Genomic DNA, 20081 nt, shown 5'->3' on the forward strand with positions numbered 1-20081 from the left:
TTTACCCAGCAAGTAGAAACCCATTAGTCCACAGTTGACTCCATTTCAGGGAAAGCTGACAGTGACTCCTGCATCTAGGCAAGAATAAGGCCTCCTTAATGCACCTTGAGTTCTCAGAGTTTAAAGGAGTCACGTCATCTTTATCCCTACCCTGACGGGATCATCCCATAATTTTCCAACTTCTGTTGAGAATTTTCACAGCCCAGGTGTCTTGTGATTTAACCTGAATTTGAAAATCGCTGGCTTCCCTCACAAAACGGGCCAAAGATATTGAGACTCACCTTCCTTGGGAGTACAACATTGAAGGTTAGGGTTCCTCCAAGTTGGCACAAGTCTTTGTCTCCCACATGTGTAGGAGGCAGGTAAAGGCAGATAAGTGTCTTTCCAGTGTAAATAGCTGCCATCCAGAGAGGCTTGCATTTATAACTGAGAGACAGAGGGGTGGTTAGAATGCTGAGAAGAGGAAAGTGGGTGGAGTTAACCAAGGAGGCCTCCTAAAGGAGGCGGGCTTTGGACTGTGCCTTGCAGGAAGGAAAGAGGAGCTGGAGAGGCTGCGTGGGCTGGAGTTTTGGCAGATGATGTAAGGAAAATCCCCCGCAGAGCAACGTTAAGGTTGAGCCACCACCTCTCCCTGGGTAAGAGAGTACTCGAGCCCCTGTGGTTTCTGGCCAACCCAGTAGGAACTGCTCCGAAGACATGACTGGGATCCCAATAGCTGCAGTTCAACAGCTTCCAGAGAGGTTTGGAAGACCTGCCCTTGTCCACGTTGGCTGGTACATACTTGGTGGATGATTTAATTGGGAGCCCTCGTAGGGAGAGATCATTCATCTGTCTGTCTCCTGATGTATGCCTTGTGTACACAGGAAGAAGTAGAAATTTTCCTTTTTTGATCAAAACCAGTTTAAAAACCCATCACCTGGTCCTTGTTTCTGTTTTGGCTTTAAGTGTGGTTCCATCATGTTGGGGTCCACTTCCCCCTAATTGATGAGACACGCAGTGAGGATATTGTTTATCTCCCTCACTCTCCCTCTAGTTTCTGATCCGCCAGAGACTCAGCCTCATTCAGGTCCCCAAACAATCCGGACTCAAGGCAAGCTGCCTGCCTTACTAAGACCAAGACCATCATACCTTCCGTTATGTCACCTGTAAATGGAGCGGATGGGACCTCCCTCTTAGGGCTGTGATGTGGACTAAATCAAGTAACAAATGTACCCTTCTCAGGACATGTTGCCCTTTAACCTCCCTGTCACCTTTCACCACCTATTCTAAGGTGAAATTCCTTCAATCTTGAATAAACTTTTCCTTTTCCCTCCATTTCCTCGTTCCTCACTCCCACTTCGGCAGGAGAAGTGTTCCATCCTCCTACCCACAGTTGGCCCTCCGCCTCTCCTGTGATCTTGACTCATCATTTATCCACCTTCACTTGCATCTTCTTAAATCTCTCTTTCAACCACCACCTTCCTGTTAGCATAAAACATTTTGGGACTCTCTTCCTTCCTGTATTTTCCTCCTTAAGCTGCCTGCATCTTTCTTTCGCCTTCCCCTCACTATCAAATTTCTTTGGAAAGTAGGCTGCCCCTGCTTCCTCTTCTTTGCTTCCCAGTCCTTCAGTAGACCCTCTATAAACTGGTTTCCATTCTAATCTTTCTACTGACTCTGGTAAGGAAACTGGAATTTTCCATCTCAATGGCCTTTGCTGAGTCCTTGCCTTCTGTCTGCCTTGACTGTGGACCACCTCCTCCTTCTCAAAATTCCCTCCTCCTCTGTGACAAGGCCCTGTCCAACATCCTATGCATCCTTTGAGAGTAATTCTTCCACTAGAGACCCTCGAATTGGTGGCCCCCGCAAGGCTTTCTCCTCTGTACCATCTCCCTTCGCATCTCACCCACTCCTGCGATAATTAATTCCTCTCTGCTAATAACGCCTAAGTCTTCATTTCCAAACTGCCCAGTCTGAGCAGCTGCACAGACATGGCTCACATGGTTTCCAAACTTGATAGTTTTTCTCACTCTTCTCACCCATTGTGGGTTGAATTATGTCCCCCAGAAAAATATGTTGAGGCCCTAACCCCTGGTACCTGTCAATGTGCCCTTATTTGGAAATAGGATCTTTGTAGAGGTAACCAAGTTAAGATGAGGTAATACTTGATTAGGGTGGGCCCTAGTCCAATATGACTGGTGTCCTTATAAGAAGAGACACAGACAAACAGAGAGAATGCCAGGTGATGACAAAGGCAGAGGTTGGAATGATGTATCTAGTAGCCAAGGATTGCCAGTAACCACCAGAAGCTAGAAGAGGCAAAGAAGGATGCTCCCCTAGAGCCTTCAAAGAGAGCATGGCTCTGCCGATACTTTGATTTTGGATTTCTAGCTTCCAGAACTGTGAGAGAAAATTTTCTGTTGTTTAAAACCACCCAGTTTGTAGTAGTTTGTTATGGCAGCCCTAGGAAACTAATACATCACCTGATCTCCCCACGTTTTCCTACGGCACTCACCATCCTTTTAGGGATCCGAGCTGAAGTTTTGGAATCAACCCTGAATCCTCTCTCCTTCACCTTGATGCCCAGTTTTTCATTTCTGCCTCGATTGGGTGTAGAGTCTCCTCCTCTTCCCCAGTTGAGTGTGGTTGCCCTGACTCTGGCCTCTCCGGTCTCCTAACCATCCATCCAACTGTCCTCTGTATAACTTGCATAAAACAGCTCTGATTATGTCACCGTCATTGTAGCACACATTTTGTGTGTCCCCACTGCCTACAACAGTTGGCTGCATATTGGAATTACGTGGGGAGATTTTAAAGCTCTCGTGCCGGGCCGGCGCCGTGGCTTAGCGGTTAAGTGCGCGCGCTCCGCTGCTGGCGGCCTAGGTTCGGATCCCGGGCGCGCACCGACGCACCGCTTCTTGGGCCATGCTGAGGCCACGTCCCACATACAGCAACTAGAAGGATGTGCAGCTATGACATACAGCTATCTACTGGGGCTTTGGGGGAAAAAATAAATAAAATTATAAAGCTCTCGTGCCCACCACATACCTCTGACTATCAGATCAGAATCTCTGGGAGTGGGGCCCAGGCATCGGTCTTTTCAAAGCTTCCCAGTTGATCCCAGTGTTTAGCCAGGCTTGAGAACCATTGACAGACAGAATATCACAATAGCCAGAGGAAACTTAAGGAAGAAAAGATAGATTTAAGGCAATGGTTCTCAACTGGGGTTGATTTTACCCTCCAAGAGACATTTGGCAATGTCTGTAGACGTTTTTGGTTGTCAAAACTAGGGTGGAGCTACTGGCTTCTAGTGAGTAGAGACCAGTGATGCTGCTACACATCCTACACCAAGGAATTACGCAGCCCCAGATGTCACTAGTGCTGAGGTTTAGCAACCCTGATTTAAGAGATAGGAGAGAAGCAGCAATGTTGACCTTGACTTTGGGACAAACAGATGCAGTCCACACCAGTGAGGAAAATGCACACGCTGCTTCATGCCGCAGTACTGCCCGTGCTGTGTGCCCATTCGTCAGCCCGGGATGTTGAAACTTTTCATGCCCCATCTGTTTCCATCATGTGAAGCCTCAGCCTGCTCCTGCCAAACTTATTCTCTTGCTCTCCTTTTGAAAATGAGGTTCAGTGGCATTTCTGCCAGAAGAGAGAGGCTCGTCGCCCACTCAAGTTGCTTTTGCCAAACTCGACAGTCACTGTTTTGGCGGCTCCTGCAGCTCCTAATGAGGACACTGCCTGTTGTTAAATAAACAGCTGATTCGATTGGCTAACAGAGGCTCCTGTGTGCTCCTCATTATCCACATTAGCCAGTTTTATGGCGGTGGCCTGCCTGGGAACCACCTCCACCACTAAAGAGAAACACTAATGATGATGGTTTATACTTACAGAGCTTTATAATTTATAAGAGTTTTCATATACGTCATCCAATTTGATTTGTCATTTTAGCTCTTAGCTTTATTTGGTGTCATTTCCTATAAAAGAATGTATAACAAGTATAGAGGAGGGACTGAGGAAATACATCAGGAAAGAGAGTAAGAGTAAGGAATCAACGGGTATTAAAAACCCACATTGGATGTAAAATTAGAAATTTCATTCTGGTAATGGGAGACAAAATCTTTGCCAAATTGATAAAGCTTCGGGAAGGTCTATTTATGGAAAGAACCCAATTTTAGACAATCATATTATAAATTTATGGCTCTATACTATATTTCTAGTTCCTGTGTTTTTAAATTTATGCAACATTTTGAGCACAGCACAGAAGTATTAATATTTTGAATGTTATTGCTTCTTTATATAAAGAGTATCTTTTCTGTTTCATTGTAAGATATAAGAATTCTTGCTGTGTTTGTAATTCTCTTCTCTCCAAAGGCTCAGATATTTGCCATTAGAACACATCTTTGATTTTATCATGGAGAGTAATTTGAAAATAGGAGTCACTTCACAAAAATTTCTTTTAAAACACAATTATTTAAAATTCATCCTCTCAAGCGCACTAGAATGTGAAGTGAGGTTGACTTTCGTTCTGGGGTTGTTGCTCTGTATTGATTTCCTTTGAGGGGCAAGGAGGAAGGATTATGCCAGGGCATGTGAACTATGTGGGGCATGAAAAAGCCTTCTAGGCCCCAGAAACCATATGGAAAGGATAGGTCTTGGGGAAACCCACTGGCTATGAGTTGCTTGTCTTTGTCAGAGGTGGTCACCATGATGTCGTCCACAAATGCAGTCTTAGCTCGTTATTCAGGAGAGAGGTGAAGGGACTTGAGGATCGGGAGGGCACACTGGCTCATTGGAAAGGAGGGAGCATCTATCACCAGGAGGAAAGAAATGATCCTTAAAGAAAACAGTCAATGCCAAGAATGGAAAACGAGATGACTGGTAAAGAGCTGAATGAGGCTGTGTCCCTGGAGCTGCGTGACCACTAGGAGGTTCTGTCCTTGGGTACAGAGTGGGAGGCTGGACTTTGGGGAAAAAATGTTTCATGAAATGTGAAAATTTCAGAGGAATTAGTAGTTTGAATACTATGAATACTATGGAAACATCCCTTCTTGGTGATTAATGATGCCCCACTGAGGAGTCATTCTGAGGCCAGAAGACTTCTATAATATAGTTCCAGAAAGTTGGAAGAAGTAGGCATTTGACAAGCTTTATTGATAGCTATGTGACTATGATAAGGATATGTAGGTAGATTATTGTGCAGTCCCATGCATTCATCCCATTCTCCCTGAATTCCCAGTTGACTGAACAATCCTAGTCATATAACATGGAATAGTGACTCAATTTCTGGCATGTAGTAGGTACTTAATGAACCTTGGTTGAATGAATGAATGCATGAATGAACCAGTCAGCTGACTAGGATGACGTCCATAGTGGCCTCAGAGAATTCTCTCACCTTGGTCTTGTATTCAACACTTCCATCAATTATTTGGACCAAAGGAATATGAGATACATAAAGCAAATTTACTGTACTTGGAGACTGATATTGTGATTTATAATGAGAAATATATATTTGATCTTCGTCAGTTTCTGGCACAGAGATCCTAAAACCCTTAGAATTTCCTGTAATGGAAAGCCATAAAGATGTCTTTTGTTATGTTAATGAGGCGACTTTGAAACCTAAGGATGGGGGCTGGTTGCCAGTGGAGCCAACCATGTGATTAGAGGGTTGGAACTTTCAGTCCGCCCTCACACACACACCTCCACCTCCAGGGAGGGGAGAGGTACTGGAGATTGAGTTCAATCACCAAAGTCCGATGATTTAATCAGTCATGTCTATGTAATGAAGTCTCCATAAAAACCCAAAAGGACTGGGTTCAGAGAGCTTCCGGGTTGGTTAACACATGGAGATTTGGGGAGTCATGCACTGGGAGAGAGCATGGATTTCCCCATACCTTGTCCTATGCATTCCTCATCTAGCCATTGATTCATATTCTTTCATATCCTTTATAATAAACTGGTAATCTACCAAGTAAAATGTTTCTCTCAGTTCTGTGAGCCGCTCTAGCAAATTAATCGAACCCAAGGAGGCGGTTGTTGGAACCTCTGATCTCTAGCTGGTCAGTCAGAAGCATAGGTGACAATCTGCACTTGTGATTGGCATCTGAAGTGGGAGAATGGAAGGGGGCAGTCTTGTAGGACTGAGCCCTTAACCTGTGGGATCTGATGTTATCTCTAGTTAGACAGTGTCAGAATTGAGTTGAATTGTAGGACACCCAGCTGGTGTCGGAGAATTACTTGGAAGTGTGAGGAAATTTCCCCGCCACACCTGCACACGCAGTGGAATTGGTGACCAGAATCGTTAGAGACAAAATCAACCTGGGAAGATCATTAATGGAATAGATCATAGAAGAAAAATCCAGATTATCTTGACAAGTTGGAAACTGGACCAAGATGCACAGGCATAGGCATGAAGCCCTATGTGTGAAATTAAACTCTCGGTTGAACCACGGGAGCCTCTTATTTTGAGAGTAACGGTTGTGAAACAGACTTGAGAGTCATGCCCTTGTCCCCATCATTCAGCCCAAACCCTTCTCATGGAAGCTCCAATGACTATTTGGTGGGACAAGGTACTTTCTGCTTGTCAATCCTGATCTTTTTCACTCCTTCTACAGTTTTTGACACTGTTTGACACTATTAACTTCCTGCCCTTCATGGAACCTTGTTCTGATTCCAAAATCCCACTTTGGCCTTGTTCTCTGCTTTTCTAATTTTTCCTTCTTAGTCTCTTTTACCCTCCCTTTCAAGTTTTTCTTTTACTTTATATTTAAAAGCCAATGTCCCTTCAATTCCCATCTCCGTGTATTTGTAGTCTGTATCTCTCTCTGATCATTTGTTCACTGTTCATCTAACATCTATTTGTTGAGGACCTGCTATGTGCCAGGGACTGTTCTAGAAGCTGGTAATACAGCAGAGAACAAAACAGACAAAAATTTCTACCCTTAACGGGATTATATTCTAGGGGGATGAGAGTCAATATGTAAGTAAGTGAATAGATAGATTAGTGTTGGGTCATGGTTAAAGCAAGAATGAAAATCAAACCCAGGTAAGGAGATTGGGCATGGCAGAGCTACTACCTTAGACAAGAAAGTCAGAGAGGGTGCCATTTGCAAGGCTACTTCTACAAAGACTCCCAAATCTTCATCCCTGGTCAGTCCCTCTCCTTTGGGGCCATAGTCCTGAATGCCTCCTGTACAGCTCCCGCGGGATGCTCTAGGGCACCTGAAACTGTACATGCTCATCTCCTCTACCAAACTTCTTCCTCCTCTTTGGTTCCCCATTTTGGTTCATAGCATGATCATCTCCTCACTCAGCCAACCTAGAAACTCCAGACTCCCCTTTGTATCCTTCTCTTTTTCCACCCTCATGCATAGGTATCCAATCAGATGTCACTCGGGCCTCCCTTCCTCCCCCTGCCATAGTTCAGGCCCTCCCTGTCTCTTGCTCGTGTTATTTCCGGAGACTTCTAATTCATTTGCCAGCCTCTAGTCCCGCCCTGCCCCACTCTGTCTTTCACATTACTGACAGAATGACCTTCATGAAGCACAGATTAGATCTCTTTTCAAGGCTTCCATCTCTACCCACTGCCTCCAGGATTAGCAAGGTGTTGAACCTCCCTGGTTCCCAACCCACTGGTTCAGCCATCTCCCTTCACTTCCCTACCACACACACCCTATGCTCTGAACCCTCTGTCAGAAAAATCATCTCCCCAGCACTTTGAGGATATTCTTTTTTTCTTTTTGTATGCTGTTCAGTTTTTCCTGGAACATTCTTTCCCTTCCCTACCCTTCCCTACTCTTATCCACCCTGCTCTTCCTTACTCTTCTCCTCCCTTCTCTGCCCTTCCATACCCTTTCCTACCCAGCAAGTTTCTAACCATACTGCAGTAGCCAACTCAACTCTGCAAAGCTTTTCCCGAATTCTCTTCCCCTCCTCTCGTCTTCTTTGTTGTGACTGCATAGTGCTTGGAGCAGGTAGCATCACCCCGGTTTAGGAGGGTTTTCTGGGTCCCATTAGCCTGTGGGTTACCTGGAGACAGGCACCGTCTCTTGTGCGTGTCTGTGCTTCCTGTAGATATTAACACTTGAAAGGTTATTCTGTGCATGTTTACTGAACTGGCTGGAATTCTACAGAAGACTGATACATATATAAGTTGAACCATGTGAAACTACTGTTCTTAGTCAATATCTGCAATTTTGTATGGTTCAATTAATACATCCATTTTGTGTCAATATTTGTTATCCTTATTTTGGATAAGGATAAGGTAAGGAAGGTAAGAAGTATTCTTACCTTCAGCCAGACTGCCTTAAAGCATGGGGCTTAAAGAATTATTTTCAGCTCTGGGAGACATTTCCCATCTTACACATTCTACATATCCAATTTTTCTGGCCAAAAATGGATGCATACCTCAGAAATGTTATAAAAGTATACTCTGTTTTCTTTCTTGCTATTACCAATTTTTCTATCATGTTTTCTCTGATTCAGATGATTTGTCATAAACATCTATGAGTTTTTGAAGTTATTTATAAAGTGATACAATGGTAACTTCTAGAATTGTCATACATTATCGGCCTAATGAAAAGAACATGAAGTTGTGAATAAGACAAAAGTGATAAATTGTCCATTTGCATGTAGATTTTTAGGGTGAAAGTAGATCAAGGTATCAACTGGAGAATTTGTAAATATTTTGTCCAATGGTTTTGATGTCCATGACAATGATACAGAACTAGAATTGTTCTTAAATTTAGAATGGCTTCTATATTCTGCCTTCTCACTTTTATCAACATTTAAAAATAATATTCTTAAGTAATAGCCAAAAAAATTATTCTATTCTGCCAGTTCTATAATTAAATGATTTTGCTACGTACTTTTTAAATAAAACCCAATAACATAGCTAGTCAACTGTCCCCTTTTGTGCTGAACTGAATTTTGTTTTGGTTTTAGTTCTCACTTGAACTGCTGAGGGAGAATAAGCCTGTCACAAAGCAACAATTGCCATCTTTCTGTCTGAATGCACCTAAGTAATCTTTACAAAAATGTTTAAGACCATCCTGCTTAGACACATCATGGGGTTTTCTAGTTACATCACAAATGAATCTCTCTTCGAAAGTCTGAAATTTTAGGCCACCATGCTTCTTGATCCCCTTGCCATGAGACAATAAAATTGGCTGGGGCCATAATTGAAGGGAATAGTTGATTGTGGGCATGGTCTTCTAGCACCATGATTAAAGTGAAAAACGAGATGTAAAATTAAAAGAAAATGTTGAAACAGGCTAAACTGGTTTTCAAAATCTTTTCTGGTTTAACAGGGCCAGAGGTATTGAATGTAGAAGGCTTTGGGGATTATCTAAAACTAATGCTTTAAAAGATCAGGTTGTTAGAGGATTTTGATTCAGGATCTTATGCATTTTTTTAAAGTGTTGAACAACAAACTCTGAAAACCTGGGAGAGTTTTTTTAGGAGAGGGTGGTCTCCAGTTTGTCTTTATGTTTGCCTCTAAGATGGGTGTTCAACCCAACTAGCTAGCAGACTCTTCTTGGTCAGGTACCCTGCACCCTGTGGTTATCAATGGTCATCCCTGTATTTGACTCGAGTTTATATAAATTTTTTGATAGGGACAATGAAGGTAAGTGGGTCGACCAAATGCTTAAAAAATGGTGCAGATGGGCCGGCCCCGTGGCTTGGCGGTTGAGTGCACGCGCTCCGCTGCTGGCGGCCGGGGTTCGGATCCCTGGCACGCACCGACACACCGCTTCTCCGGCCATGCTGAGGCGGCGTCCCACATACAGGAACTAGAAGGATGTGCAGCTATGACATACAACTATCTACTGGGGCTTTGCGTGAAAAAATAAGTAAATAAAATTATTAAAAAAAATGGTGCGGAAATTAGTGATGCTTGGAAACATATGGCTCATAACCATGATAAAGGCTTATATGCTTGGATGGATTGAGAACATTGGTTCAGTAGTGTCGGGGTGTGCAAGAAGGCTTGTGAAACCAGCGATCAAAATCGTTATTGGTACAATAGCCTTTATGCTGAACATTTAGAATGAGCTTGAAAACACCCTTTTGACTTTGAGCAAGGGGTGGCGTTGTGATGAATAAAGCTCCATATAGAAATAACCATATCTAACGAGAAAAACCACTGTTTTTATTTTTATTCCAAGAAGTCACCAAAATGTCAGCTTGATATATATGTAGCATATTATGCTTATTTTTAAAAAAGAAAGGGTGCCTTTTTCTGAATTGCGCTCTAGCTCAAGTTTCTCTTACTATCACCTATGTTGGATATCATCAGGGAATGGATTCTAATACTGAATTGCTACATGGCTATTGATAAATCCATATTTGGGCTTCCCTCCCCCTTAATGTATTTTTTCCCTCTTTAATATATACATTTTTAAATCAGTCAATCTAGCTAGCTAGAGATTGTATGAAAGACACATATTAAAGAAAGCAAATAAAATAGAGACCGTGGGCAAGTCCTTTGATTATATTCTGCCAGGGTTGGGGGTAAATAAATCAAACTGTGCTGCCCCATAAAGGGGTCCCACGGGAAAGAAAGGGGAGACATGCGTTCTCCTGAGAGAACATACATTGTGGCTGACCAGCTGAGTCACGTGGTGGGAGGGGGCTCTTTTCTTTCTCCTCCACATCCCGTCCTCTGATGTCACAAATCTATTCTTTCCTGGGAGAATTAATTAGCATTCACAGGGTGCAGTTGGCAAGGAGAAAGAAGGGAGCCAGAGCGCGTGTGTAGGAGAGCAAGGAGGAAGAGCCCGGTGGGGGCGCGGGTTCTTCCCCCTTTGGAGCCGCATTGAGACTCAAGGCACACTCGGGCACAGAATGGCTGTTTTATAAGTGGGATCCTTGGGGACGTATGGCTGCCTGCTCCTTGGCAGCTGTCTTTATGGACCAGTAGGCAGAGGGAAATTGACGCTGACGAGACTTCTGCATCTTGGAAGGGACTGTAATCTACTGTAGTGAAGAACAGAACCTCTCAATCACGCGGGTGTAAATAAGAGACGGAGGGGAGTCCAAAAGAAAAGGAAGAGGAGGGGAAGAGTGTGTGTTGGGGGGAGCGGGGAAAAGCATTTTTGGTGGATGGTATGAAGCCAGCCATGGAAACTGCAGCCGAGGAAAACACTGAACAAAGCCAAGAGAGAAAAGGTACCCAGTGCTCTGACAAGAGCCTGTTTAAAGCTTTTCACTGGGGGCGCTTAAAAAGGGGGAGCCGGGTTTTGTGTCTCTTGTAAAATAGCTCTGAAACAATCCCTATGGCATGGGCTCGCTTTCAGGGTGGTTGGTTTTTTTTTTTTTTTTTCCTGTAGGCTGGTGTTAAATTAATAGAGCAGCCCTTCTTCAATCCGTTCATGTTCCAAATCTTCCTACTAAACATGGTATTTCATAGAAGGATGTCTGAAGTTTGTCACCTTGGGTAGCTGGATTGGGGAAACTGTCTTTTTAAAATTAATATAATGAGTCACAACTTAGGTCATATGTTCTGCATGTTATATCCCAGGGCCATAGAATGCATTGTTTACTGCTAATGCCAAGGAGGACCTGGAGGGGCAAGCATATTAAACATGCTTTGGTTCTGCTAATGCTGTAGTGATTTGGACATTCTCTAATTTTCTTATTGATTACAATTGCTATTTCTGTGTATCAGTCCCTGACTGTGACATGGAATAACCATTTACAGTTGGAGCTTGAGAGAGGGGACATCAGCTCTGTCTCCAGTGCTGATGGAAAGGCAGGGGTTTGGGGGGGTGTCTTCTGCTATTTATGACTAGAGAATAGGGGGAGGAAAATTGATAAAGGTCCTGTTCCTTGAAGGGAATCTTAGAACATATCACGATTTTGACACATGGAATGGCTCTTTTGGAGAAATAAGTGTTTTGCAGTAAGAAAATGGCAGAAAATAGAGGCTAAAATTAATCTGTCCTTTCCTAGGTAATGACTGATTTTGCGTTTGATACCCCATAGAATCAGCTCGGCCACTGTTAGGTTAACAGCATCTCACTGCATTGTAATTTATCTTCCTCACCTAAAGTTAGAGACTGTCAGAAAGGCACAAAAATGGATTCTATACCCGCAGTGGCTCTCATATCAAAAGCTGTCGTGCTGAGATTATTTCTCACGGCCCTGGCATCCACTGACAGTCACTAAACAGCAGCAATTCTCCAGGATAGAGGGACAGCTGTGTTTTACTTATGAGTCCATAGGTTGAACTGTCTGAAATTGCTGATAGTCAACCAGTTTACACCTACAAAACCGTCAATTTCATGTATATTTCAACTTAGCATGCTTGGGTAGAGGCTGTTTGTTTTTATATGGAATTTCTTCTGCACACAATACATTAATAACATTTTATCCTAAACAATTTCATTTTCTAAATTATTTTTTAAAGTGTGATAAAATATACATAACATAAAATTTGCCATTTTAACCATTTTGGGTGTAGAATTCAGTAGCATTAAGTACATAGCACTTAAATTTTAAAATTGGTACTTTAGTTCCATCCCTGAATCAAGCCTGCTATCCTCCACCAAAAACACAAAACAAACAACAGCCCAAAAAAAACCCTGCCTTTTCTTGTATGTATATATTTTTAATTTACATGAATGACCACATAGCAATAAGAGAAACTCTTGGGAATGTTTATGAAGCTGAGGAACTGAGATAAAAGTTTAGAGATTCATTTCCATGATGATTAGAGACGAAGTTTGGGGGATAGTATAATCACGTAATAGCATTGTTGTGAAGCCTATCACATTTTATAGCAATTTTTTCCTAAAATAGATGACTTTGCTTAGTACTCACTTTTTATTAACACGGTGTTGGCCAGCGGCAGAGAAAACCATTTTGGTCTCTGCAAAAACATCCTTTTCGTTTTTCTCTCCAAGAGCAAGCAAGGGGCATAAAACCAATATAAAATCCTTACCGCACAACTGTGTATCCCATCACCATTTAGTCTTGTAGATTTCTATTATTTTACGTCAATTAATATTATTTAATACCAAAGCTACAGGCTGCCACTACATCCATTGACATCTGTATATGAAAACTTGTTAGCTATGGTTTTAGAGACAAAATTAGAAGCAAAAAATAATTCCTGGAGGTACTTTTTAAAAAGTACCAGAATTGATAAACATTAGCTGTTTGTTAAGTAATTCAGAAATACCAAGTTAACACAAGATATCGTCACTTGTATACTACATACTTGAGTAAGAATCCAGGCCAGGGAATGTATTTACTGCAGCAACAGGGGTGGTGATCGCTCTGTGACCCACCCACCATAAATGTTGATCTGCATGGTGACTTACATACTGATCTTCATTTAGACCAACAAGTTCATATGCCAGCTGCCCAAGGTCAAATCTCACACAAGTATCATCTCTGTAGTGTCCCGTTTGCTCACCCTTGGTCATTTGAGGCACACAGGCACACAACAATAATCACAAGTGTTTGTGCATGCTTGTCGCTCCAGTATTCCTTCAGATTTAATTTTAAATTTATAAAATAAATGTTTACTTCATTGAAATTAACATTTAAAAATTTGACATAATTAGAGAATGCATTATATAATTCTGGAGCTGGTAGATCTGATTTTTTTTCTTTTAAGCCTTTCAGCAAGGGAATTTAATTTACTAAATTTAATCCTACACATTTTGTCACTTCCCACAGAGTTTTTAATGCACATATATTTTTCCTCCTCTGTTCCTCCTTTCCCATTTGTTTTCAACAGTTAGTGCTAGGGGCAATACCTGTCTCTTAATGTGAGGTATTATTGTCCATTGGCTAGTACCCAGTAGCTTGTGAATTAACAGCTTTGGATAATTATTACAGTGTTTGTTGAGAATCTAAGTTAAACTTAGCTTTATAAATTGACTTCAACTTTTTTAGTTTGTGTCACTTCCTGGGAATTTCAGCAGGACAAAGAGGGTTGTTTCTTTAAACTAAATCAGAATGACTTTGTTCCTATTTTAAACAAAAATAATCCAAGTCCTTAAAAAAAAAAAAAAGACAGCATATGTGTTTTTGAAACAGTCTCATAGCTTTTGTCACGGAACACTACCGGATGATCAAAATTCACGGGAAGTTATTCGGGAATTTTTAAGGAAAACAGTCAGGTTTTCTCAGATGGATGTAAGAAATGCCAAATTATTATAAATGACAGTTTTTAAATTGGAAGCATTAAATTAAATCAAATTGTGAGGACTGAGTAAGCAGATTCACTGAAATGGAATAAGTGGAGGAAATGAATAAGACAGAATCAAAGGAAATAGATCATGGGACTCAATAATAAAGAGATGGAGAGTTAGGTTTCTATTTATTTCTGTGGAGTATTACTTGATGTCAATTCATTCGTGAAAACCAGGGCTTCTGGAATTGCTGTTAGTGGGTAATCAAAACAATTGAATCAATTGCTCTGTGTGAAAAAAACCGAAGTATCTGTGATGACAATTATTTTTATTGTATGTAGGAAATTGGAATCTACTGAAACAATTGTAGTCAGGCTAGTTAAGCTCCTATGAATCATTGCTGAAATAAATTCCAGAATTCCCAGCATCAAATTAGGTTCCTAACCACATAGGAAGAAAAATGTAGTAAATCATAAATAATGTATAATTTAAAATAAATTATAGGATATAGAGTAAGAAACGAATTCAAATTGTTGACTCGATTAAAAAATTGACACATCCATTTAAATCTTTTAAATCAAATAAATATAATTCCTTATGTATTTGGTTTTTTTTAATTTAGCAAAATGTGTGCACTTTTGGCCCCCTCTTCTTTTTTGTTTAGACTCTTCTAGAATATATGACCTATATGCTAAAAACCCAGAGGGACACATTTAACGTGTTACACTATTCCTGGTGATCTATGAATTATTGGATTTTGAGATTTTTACTGATGTTTTCTAACTTGATTATATGAACATGGTACAGAGAAAGTTTCAGATACAGTTTTTCCCCATGAGAATATGCCGAGGAGGACATTTGAAGAGAGGGTGTCTGGGGAATAGGCTGTGGAGGAAAGCGTGGCTGGCCAGATGGTGCTGAACATATGTGGTAGGAAGGATACAGCTCGCTGTTATTTTATTTTTTTTAGAAAATTTGTGTGGAGAAGATTTCAACAAGTCATTTAGTGCATCTCCTACTTTTATATTACCATTTCTATTAGCATACTTTTTAAGACTTGGCCTTGCTATTTCATTAGACAAAGAATTCTAATCCATTTTTGGAAAGTTAGATTTGCCTTCCTTGAAATTGAGTGGAAATCTTGAATTCAGATTGTAATTTTAAACATCGTGTTTCTCTGTTACTAGGAGGTACAGGTCAATTTAAAGTAAATAGTCTTAATAAAAGGACTTATTAGCCTTGATGTATCGGAGAACATGTGAAATAGCCAGTTATCCCCATGACATAAATTTCTCCTCACTGGGAGTGGTGACAAATTCATTGTTTCAGACACCCTCTTGCTTTTTTCTCCTTGAGACCAAATGTACCTCCATGTGAGATGGTTGACCAGGACTAGGGATGGCTATGGGATGGAGGAAGAAGGTGATGCCCACTGGCTTTTGAGAGAGGGAGGCTGCAATCCCAGCTTCACAGTGTACCTGGTGGTTCATTCACTTCTTCACTTATTTATTCATTTAATAATGTTTTCCTTTGAACCCTCATCCTTCCTCTGTCCTCTGAGCTCACGTCATAGGTGTAGAAGGGTGCTGTCTCATCTTAGGGGCCATTATGTGTAGTATAATCTTGGTTTTAACCATAGTTTTGCTGATTGATGGCAGATTAAATAGCAGATGACAATGCCAGAGAGGAGAACTTTGATCCTTAGCCAGCCCACTGATATTTCTCTTCAGAGAACATGTAATAAAAGAAAAGAAAAGAATTTCCTATTTTGTAGGCTGATTTGATTAATTGCATTAACTTCTTTATAAATTCAAGCCTTACTAGCTATATTCAACATCAAAGGTCAGCACATTTCCTCTGTAAAGGGCCAGAGAGTAAATATTTTAGGTTTTGTGGGCCACACAGTCTCTGTTGTAACTACTGACATCTACCATTGCAGCATGAACCAGCCATAGATAGTGTATAAACAAATGGGTGTGGCTGTGTTCCAATAAAACTTTATTTACAAACACAGGTGGCCGTTGTTTGCTGACCCCTGCTGTATTCTCTAGTGTTGTTATAGCTTTCCTTTAATACTTTAAATAATAGCTAAAAATGAAGGATGGCAGATACAGCTTTCAAAGACCTTGCCCAGGGATTATGGTCTTTCTAGGAAGCTTAGTCTTTGTCACTTAGTTGCTTCCAGTGATAATTTCCTAGATGCTAGAATGTAGACCAGTCTGCAGCTCAGTTATTCAGCCTTGTCACTAAATCACATTATCTAAGTAAATAAAAAAAAAGGGTACAAGGCATTGTTTTGTTTTCCTTTCCTCGATTTCCCATTGCTTGTTTCATACCCACCTTTGGTGATGGCCACGCACAGTTGTGTGTATCACCATTAGCCACCACTGCTCACCTCAGCCCCAAGTATAAATAATATCTCAGATGTCACAGTCTTTTGTGCTTCTTCGAGACTATGGATTGGTCTCTTGCCCATCCCTGTCTTTTACTCTCTAAGGGGATCATTTTCAGCCCTCCCTCTATAGGGCGTAAACCAGGATCTTCCTGGGTGTGTACATTTTCCCATTTCTTGCCAGTTGCCCAGAATCAACGGTGTTTTAATATACTGTTCCAGCTGAGGCTTCGAATCATGTGACTCCCTTCTAAGTGTTGGGACCCTGTTCTTTTAAACAAAATGTATGCTGTACTCTTTGAAATTTTAGAAATAATTTTATATTTAATGTCTTTAAGTTTGGCTCAAAAATATAAAACAGGCATGATTTTCTTTTCTTTCATAGCTAAAGATTTACTGTTGTAAAGAGGCCTTCCCAGAAATATTGGAAAACACCCATCCACTTGCCTATCCCATCTCCAGATCTACTGGAGTAGTAGTATTGTTATGCTGAACTAAGCGTCTCAGGCATGGCTGCCATGTTTTTCTCAGAAAACACATTAGCATTGGGCAGTCCGTGCTTTTTCGTTGTCATTGCCTAGAAGCCTTCATTGCCGGAATGTCTGCAGACTTCCCCATCCACGTGAGGAGATGAGGACAGAGAATGGGTATATCCTATGCACAGATTCCCATGGCAAGTGCATGGCTTGGGTGAGGTCAGTGTGGCAGGGGACCTGGAGAGCCATTTCTTGGTCCACAGAGTCCCAGGGTGCTCCTTTGCATTCAACCAAATATTTATTCAGCAGACATTTCTCGGGCACCTGCTGTGTGGGGGGCCTGGAGAGAGAAATTTTTTTAAAGGACAATGAAATTTTTCAGATCAAAAGTGATCGAGCTAGTTGGAATCCTCCTGCTTGAGGTCAATGCAGAGGGCTCACAGCCACTTTACCAAGAGGAAATCAGATCATACCGTGAGGCAACTTGACCTTCTTCTGGTTCTTTCCACCAGCCCCACTGGGTTGTTTTGCTTTAAGAGAATGTAGCACAACCCACGTCTGAGAAAGAATCTCCTGAACAGTAAGGCAAAAATCTAAATCCAGGGAAGGCTGAGAGTTAAGAAGTTTTAAGAACCCTGAAACAGCATTAGTAGCTTGAGACCTGAAACATTTCTTTAGGAGGCACAGAAGCACAGCTCACCTCCAAATGGACCTCAGAAAAGCTCTTGCGCTAACCACGGCTTCAGGAAAAGAGTGGAAAATTGCAGCAAATGCACAGTCCACAGTAGGGTAATATAGTGCTTTGAAAACTGTGCCCTCTGGAGTAAAGTTGCCCAGGTTTCTACCTAGGTTCCTCCACCCCCTGGCTGCATGACCGGGGCAAAGGACTCACCTTCTCATTGCCCTTGGTTCTTAATTTGTAAAGATAGAATGATAATGGTACCTATTTCCCAAGATGGTTGTGGCAAATGAGGAACGGGTGCAATGTGCTTTGCATGATGTAGTGCATCATAAGCACTCCGTAAATTACAGCTGCTATCATCATCATCGTCGTCGACGTCATCGTCGTCATCGTCATCACAACAAAAACAGCAGCAGCAAAAATACTTTCATTAGACAGTTCTGATCTTGTCCTGGCATCTTTTTTTCCCTTTTAAATGACTTTAAAAGACATTTTTACTTTATCTTGAAGCCAAAAAGTTTTTTCTCTAAAACACCACCTAGAAAAGTATGTCTCCGCTTCCCAATCGGAAGTACCTTGCGAGTTTTCAGAGATGGTGGAGAATGGAGTTGGGGCTTTGTGAAGGCTTCTCGAGGTTTCCAGCGTACTGGGCAGGGCATTTGGGTGTTTGCCTCACGATGTGCTCGTTTGCCTGGTCCTTATCTCCAGTGATCTGAGGTGCCACATGGAGCATTATAACCTGAACTTCTGATGGAATAATTAGCCACATCAATGTCAGAATTTTTTTTTTTTTAATATTTGTGGCACCCTAGAAGACGTAACCCCTTCTTAGGTTTTATGAGATTCTCAAATATAAACTGATCATAGTGACATTATGACCTCTTAGGGATTTCAAGATTTTAATTCAACTAATAGTTACCAGCAGCCTACTCTGTGTCAGGCAAATTGGTATATATTTTTCTCTCCAATCCCCTAAGAAGTGAGAAATGTAGTCATATTACCAGATAGGGACCTGAGTCCCCAGGAGGCCAATTGTCACCTTGTCTGTGAGTAAGCAGTAGTTCCAGTCCAAGACCAGCAGCCTTTTCTCTTTAAAACACTGAGAGATAATTTATTAGAACAGGATTTAATCCAGAACATTCTAGACTCTGAAGTACTGAGCTTAAGATGAGGTGACAGAGAATACCGCAGATGTCAGTGGGAGGACAGGAGTTTCATCCAAGATTCAGCAGACCATGGGGTTATTTGATAGATTTTGAAGGCTGGGACTGGGTACCATTATGGAGAATGAGCCTGGATTCTGTAGCTGCAGTAATTATGGTGCTCTGTGGGTCTGAAAATGAAATAAACAGAAAAATATTATTGTGAGAAGCCAGATTTTCATTATAATCTGCCCAAAATGAGCATTCTAAGGGGGGAGAGGGGAATGGAGAAAATAAGGAAAGAAAAGAAAATTTTGGTGATTTTTGTAAACTTAAGTTCAAAAATGGAGGAGGAGACTCCAACATTCTCAATTTATCATGCTGAGTTGATAAGATGGTACTGACAGGTTGCATTTCAATAGCATATTTTTTAACCTTCCCATTTCCTTTAACTTTATGGTAAAAGAATAAATAAAAATGCTGATATAGAATCTTTGCTGGAGATAGAGACACTGACTCTTTGCCACCTGAAATTGGCAGTGAACAGCAGAGCTGAAATGGAAATTGGCAGGTACCACTGGATGTACCCAGGCTCAAAGAACCACCAGTACCATCCTGTGCCAACCCTGGGGGACAGGGCTAGCCCCTTGAGCAGTCCAGGTAAATACAGCCTCGGGGTGAATTCTAATAGCAAGTCAACTGTTATCTTTAATATTATTTGTAAAGGCTCTTTCAGTTTGGTGATATTTTCTGTTTTGCTTGATGCGTTAATTTGTTCACAGGGGCGTGGGTGGAATTGGCCCTTTAAAATTTTTTAAATCATCTTTCTTTTTCTCTCCTTCTCTCCATTCCACCCCATCTTTCACCTCTTTCTTCTGCCTGCTCTCCTTTTCCTCACCCTTACCTCTTCTTCTCAAAGGGAGCAGTGTACAATGAGATATGCCTTTGGGTTAACCATGAAATTTCCAATGTCTGAACCAATAATGGGGGGGTGGGAAGTCGCACATGTCCTCCATGGGACCAAGAACTGGGCCAGGACACTCAAGGAGCCTTGGCTCCAAGAGTACCATGAGTGTCCCCAAATGTCTTCCCAGCACCACTCTGATTTAACATCAGTCATTGCCTTTGAGAAGGAAAAATCAAAGCCCATGAAATGGGGATTGGATAACTGTGTACATGATCCCATCAGGTAGATCTGTTGGGTCTGATTTCCAGTTTCCTTGCTCATGAGGAACACTGTCTCTCAGAACTGCTAAGTGC

The 20081-nt window shown here is 41.5% G+C and overlaps 1 protein-coding gene across 6 annotated transcripts in view; it reads left to right on the top strand.

Annotated features, from left to right (window-relative positions):
• The window catches only part of GPM6B (glycoprotein M6B), a 168677-nt gene that overhangs the window by 111879 nt on the left and 36717 nt on the right, over positions 1 to 20081 (top strand). For 2 of the 6 annotated variants that reach the window (XM_087426485.1, XM_004435127.3), the window contains exons 1-2: positions 10725 to 11154; positions 19362 to 19481. The exons of 1 other annotated variant lie outside the window; for it this stretch is intronic. In XM_087426485.1, the coding sequence (XP_087282611.1) occupies positions 11094 to 11154; positions 19362 to 19481 (181 nt within the window). In that variant the 5' untranslated portion in view covers positions 10725 to 11093. Of the gene's footprint in view, positions 1 to 10724; positions 11155 to 19361; positions 19482 to 20081 lie in introns of those variants that run through there. 3 more of the 6 variants (XM_004435126.3, XM_004435128.3, XM_014791115.2) reach the window with 3 other exon arrangements.

The sequence above is a fragment of the Ceratotherium simum genome, chromosome X, assembly GCF_057802395.1.
Source record: "Ceratotherium simum simum isolate JZ-2026a chromosome X, ASM5780239v1, whole genome shotgun sequence".
NCBI classification, from domain to species: Eukaryota; Metazoa; Chordata; class Mammalia; order Perissodactyla; family Rhinocerotidae; genus Ceratotherium; species Ceratotherium simum.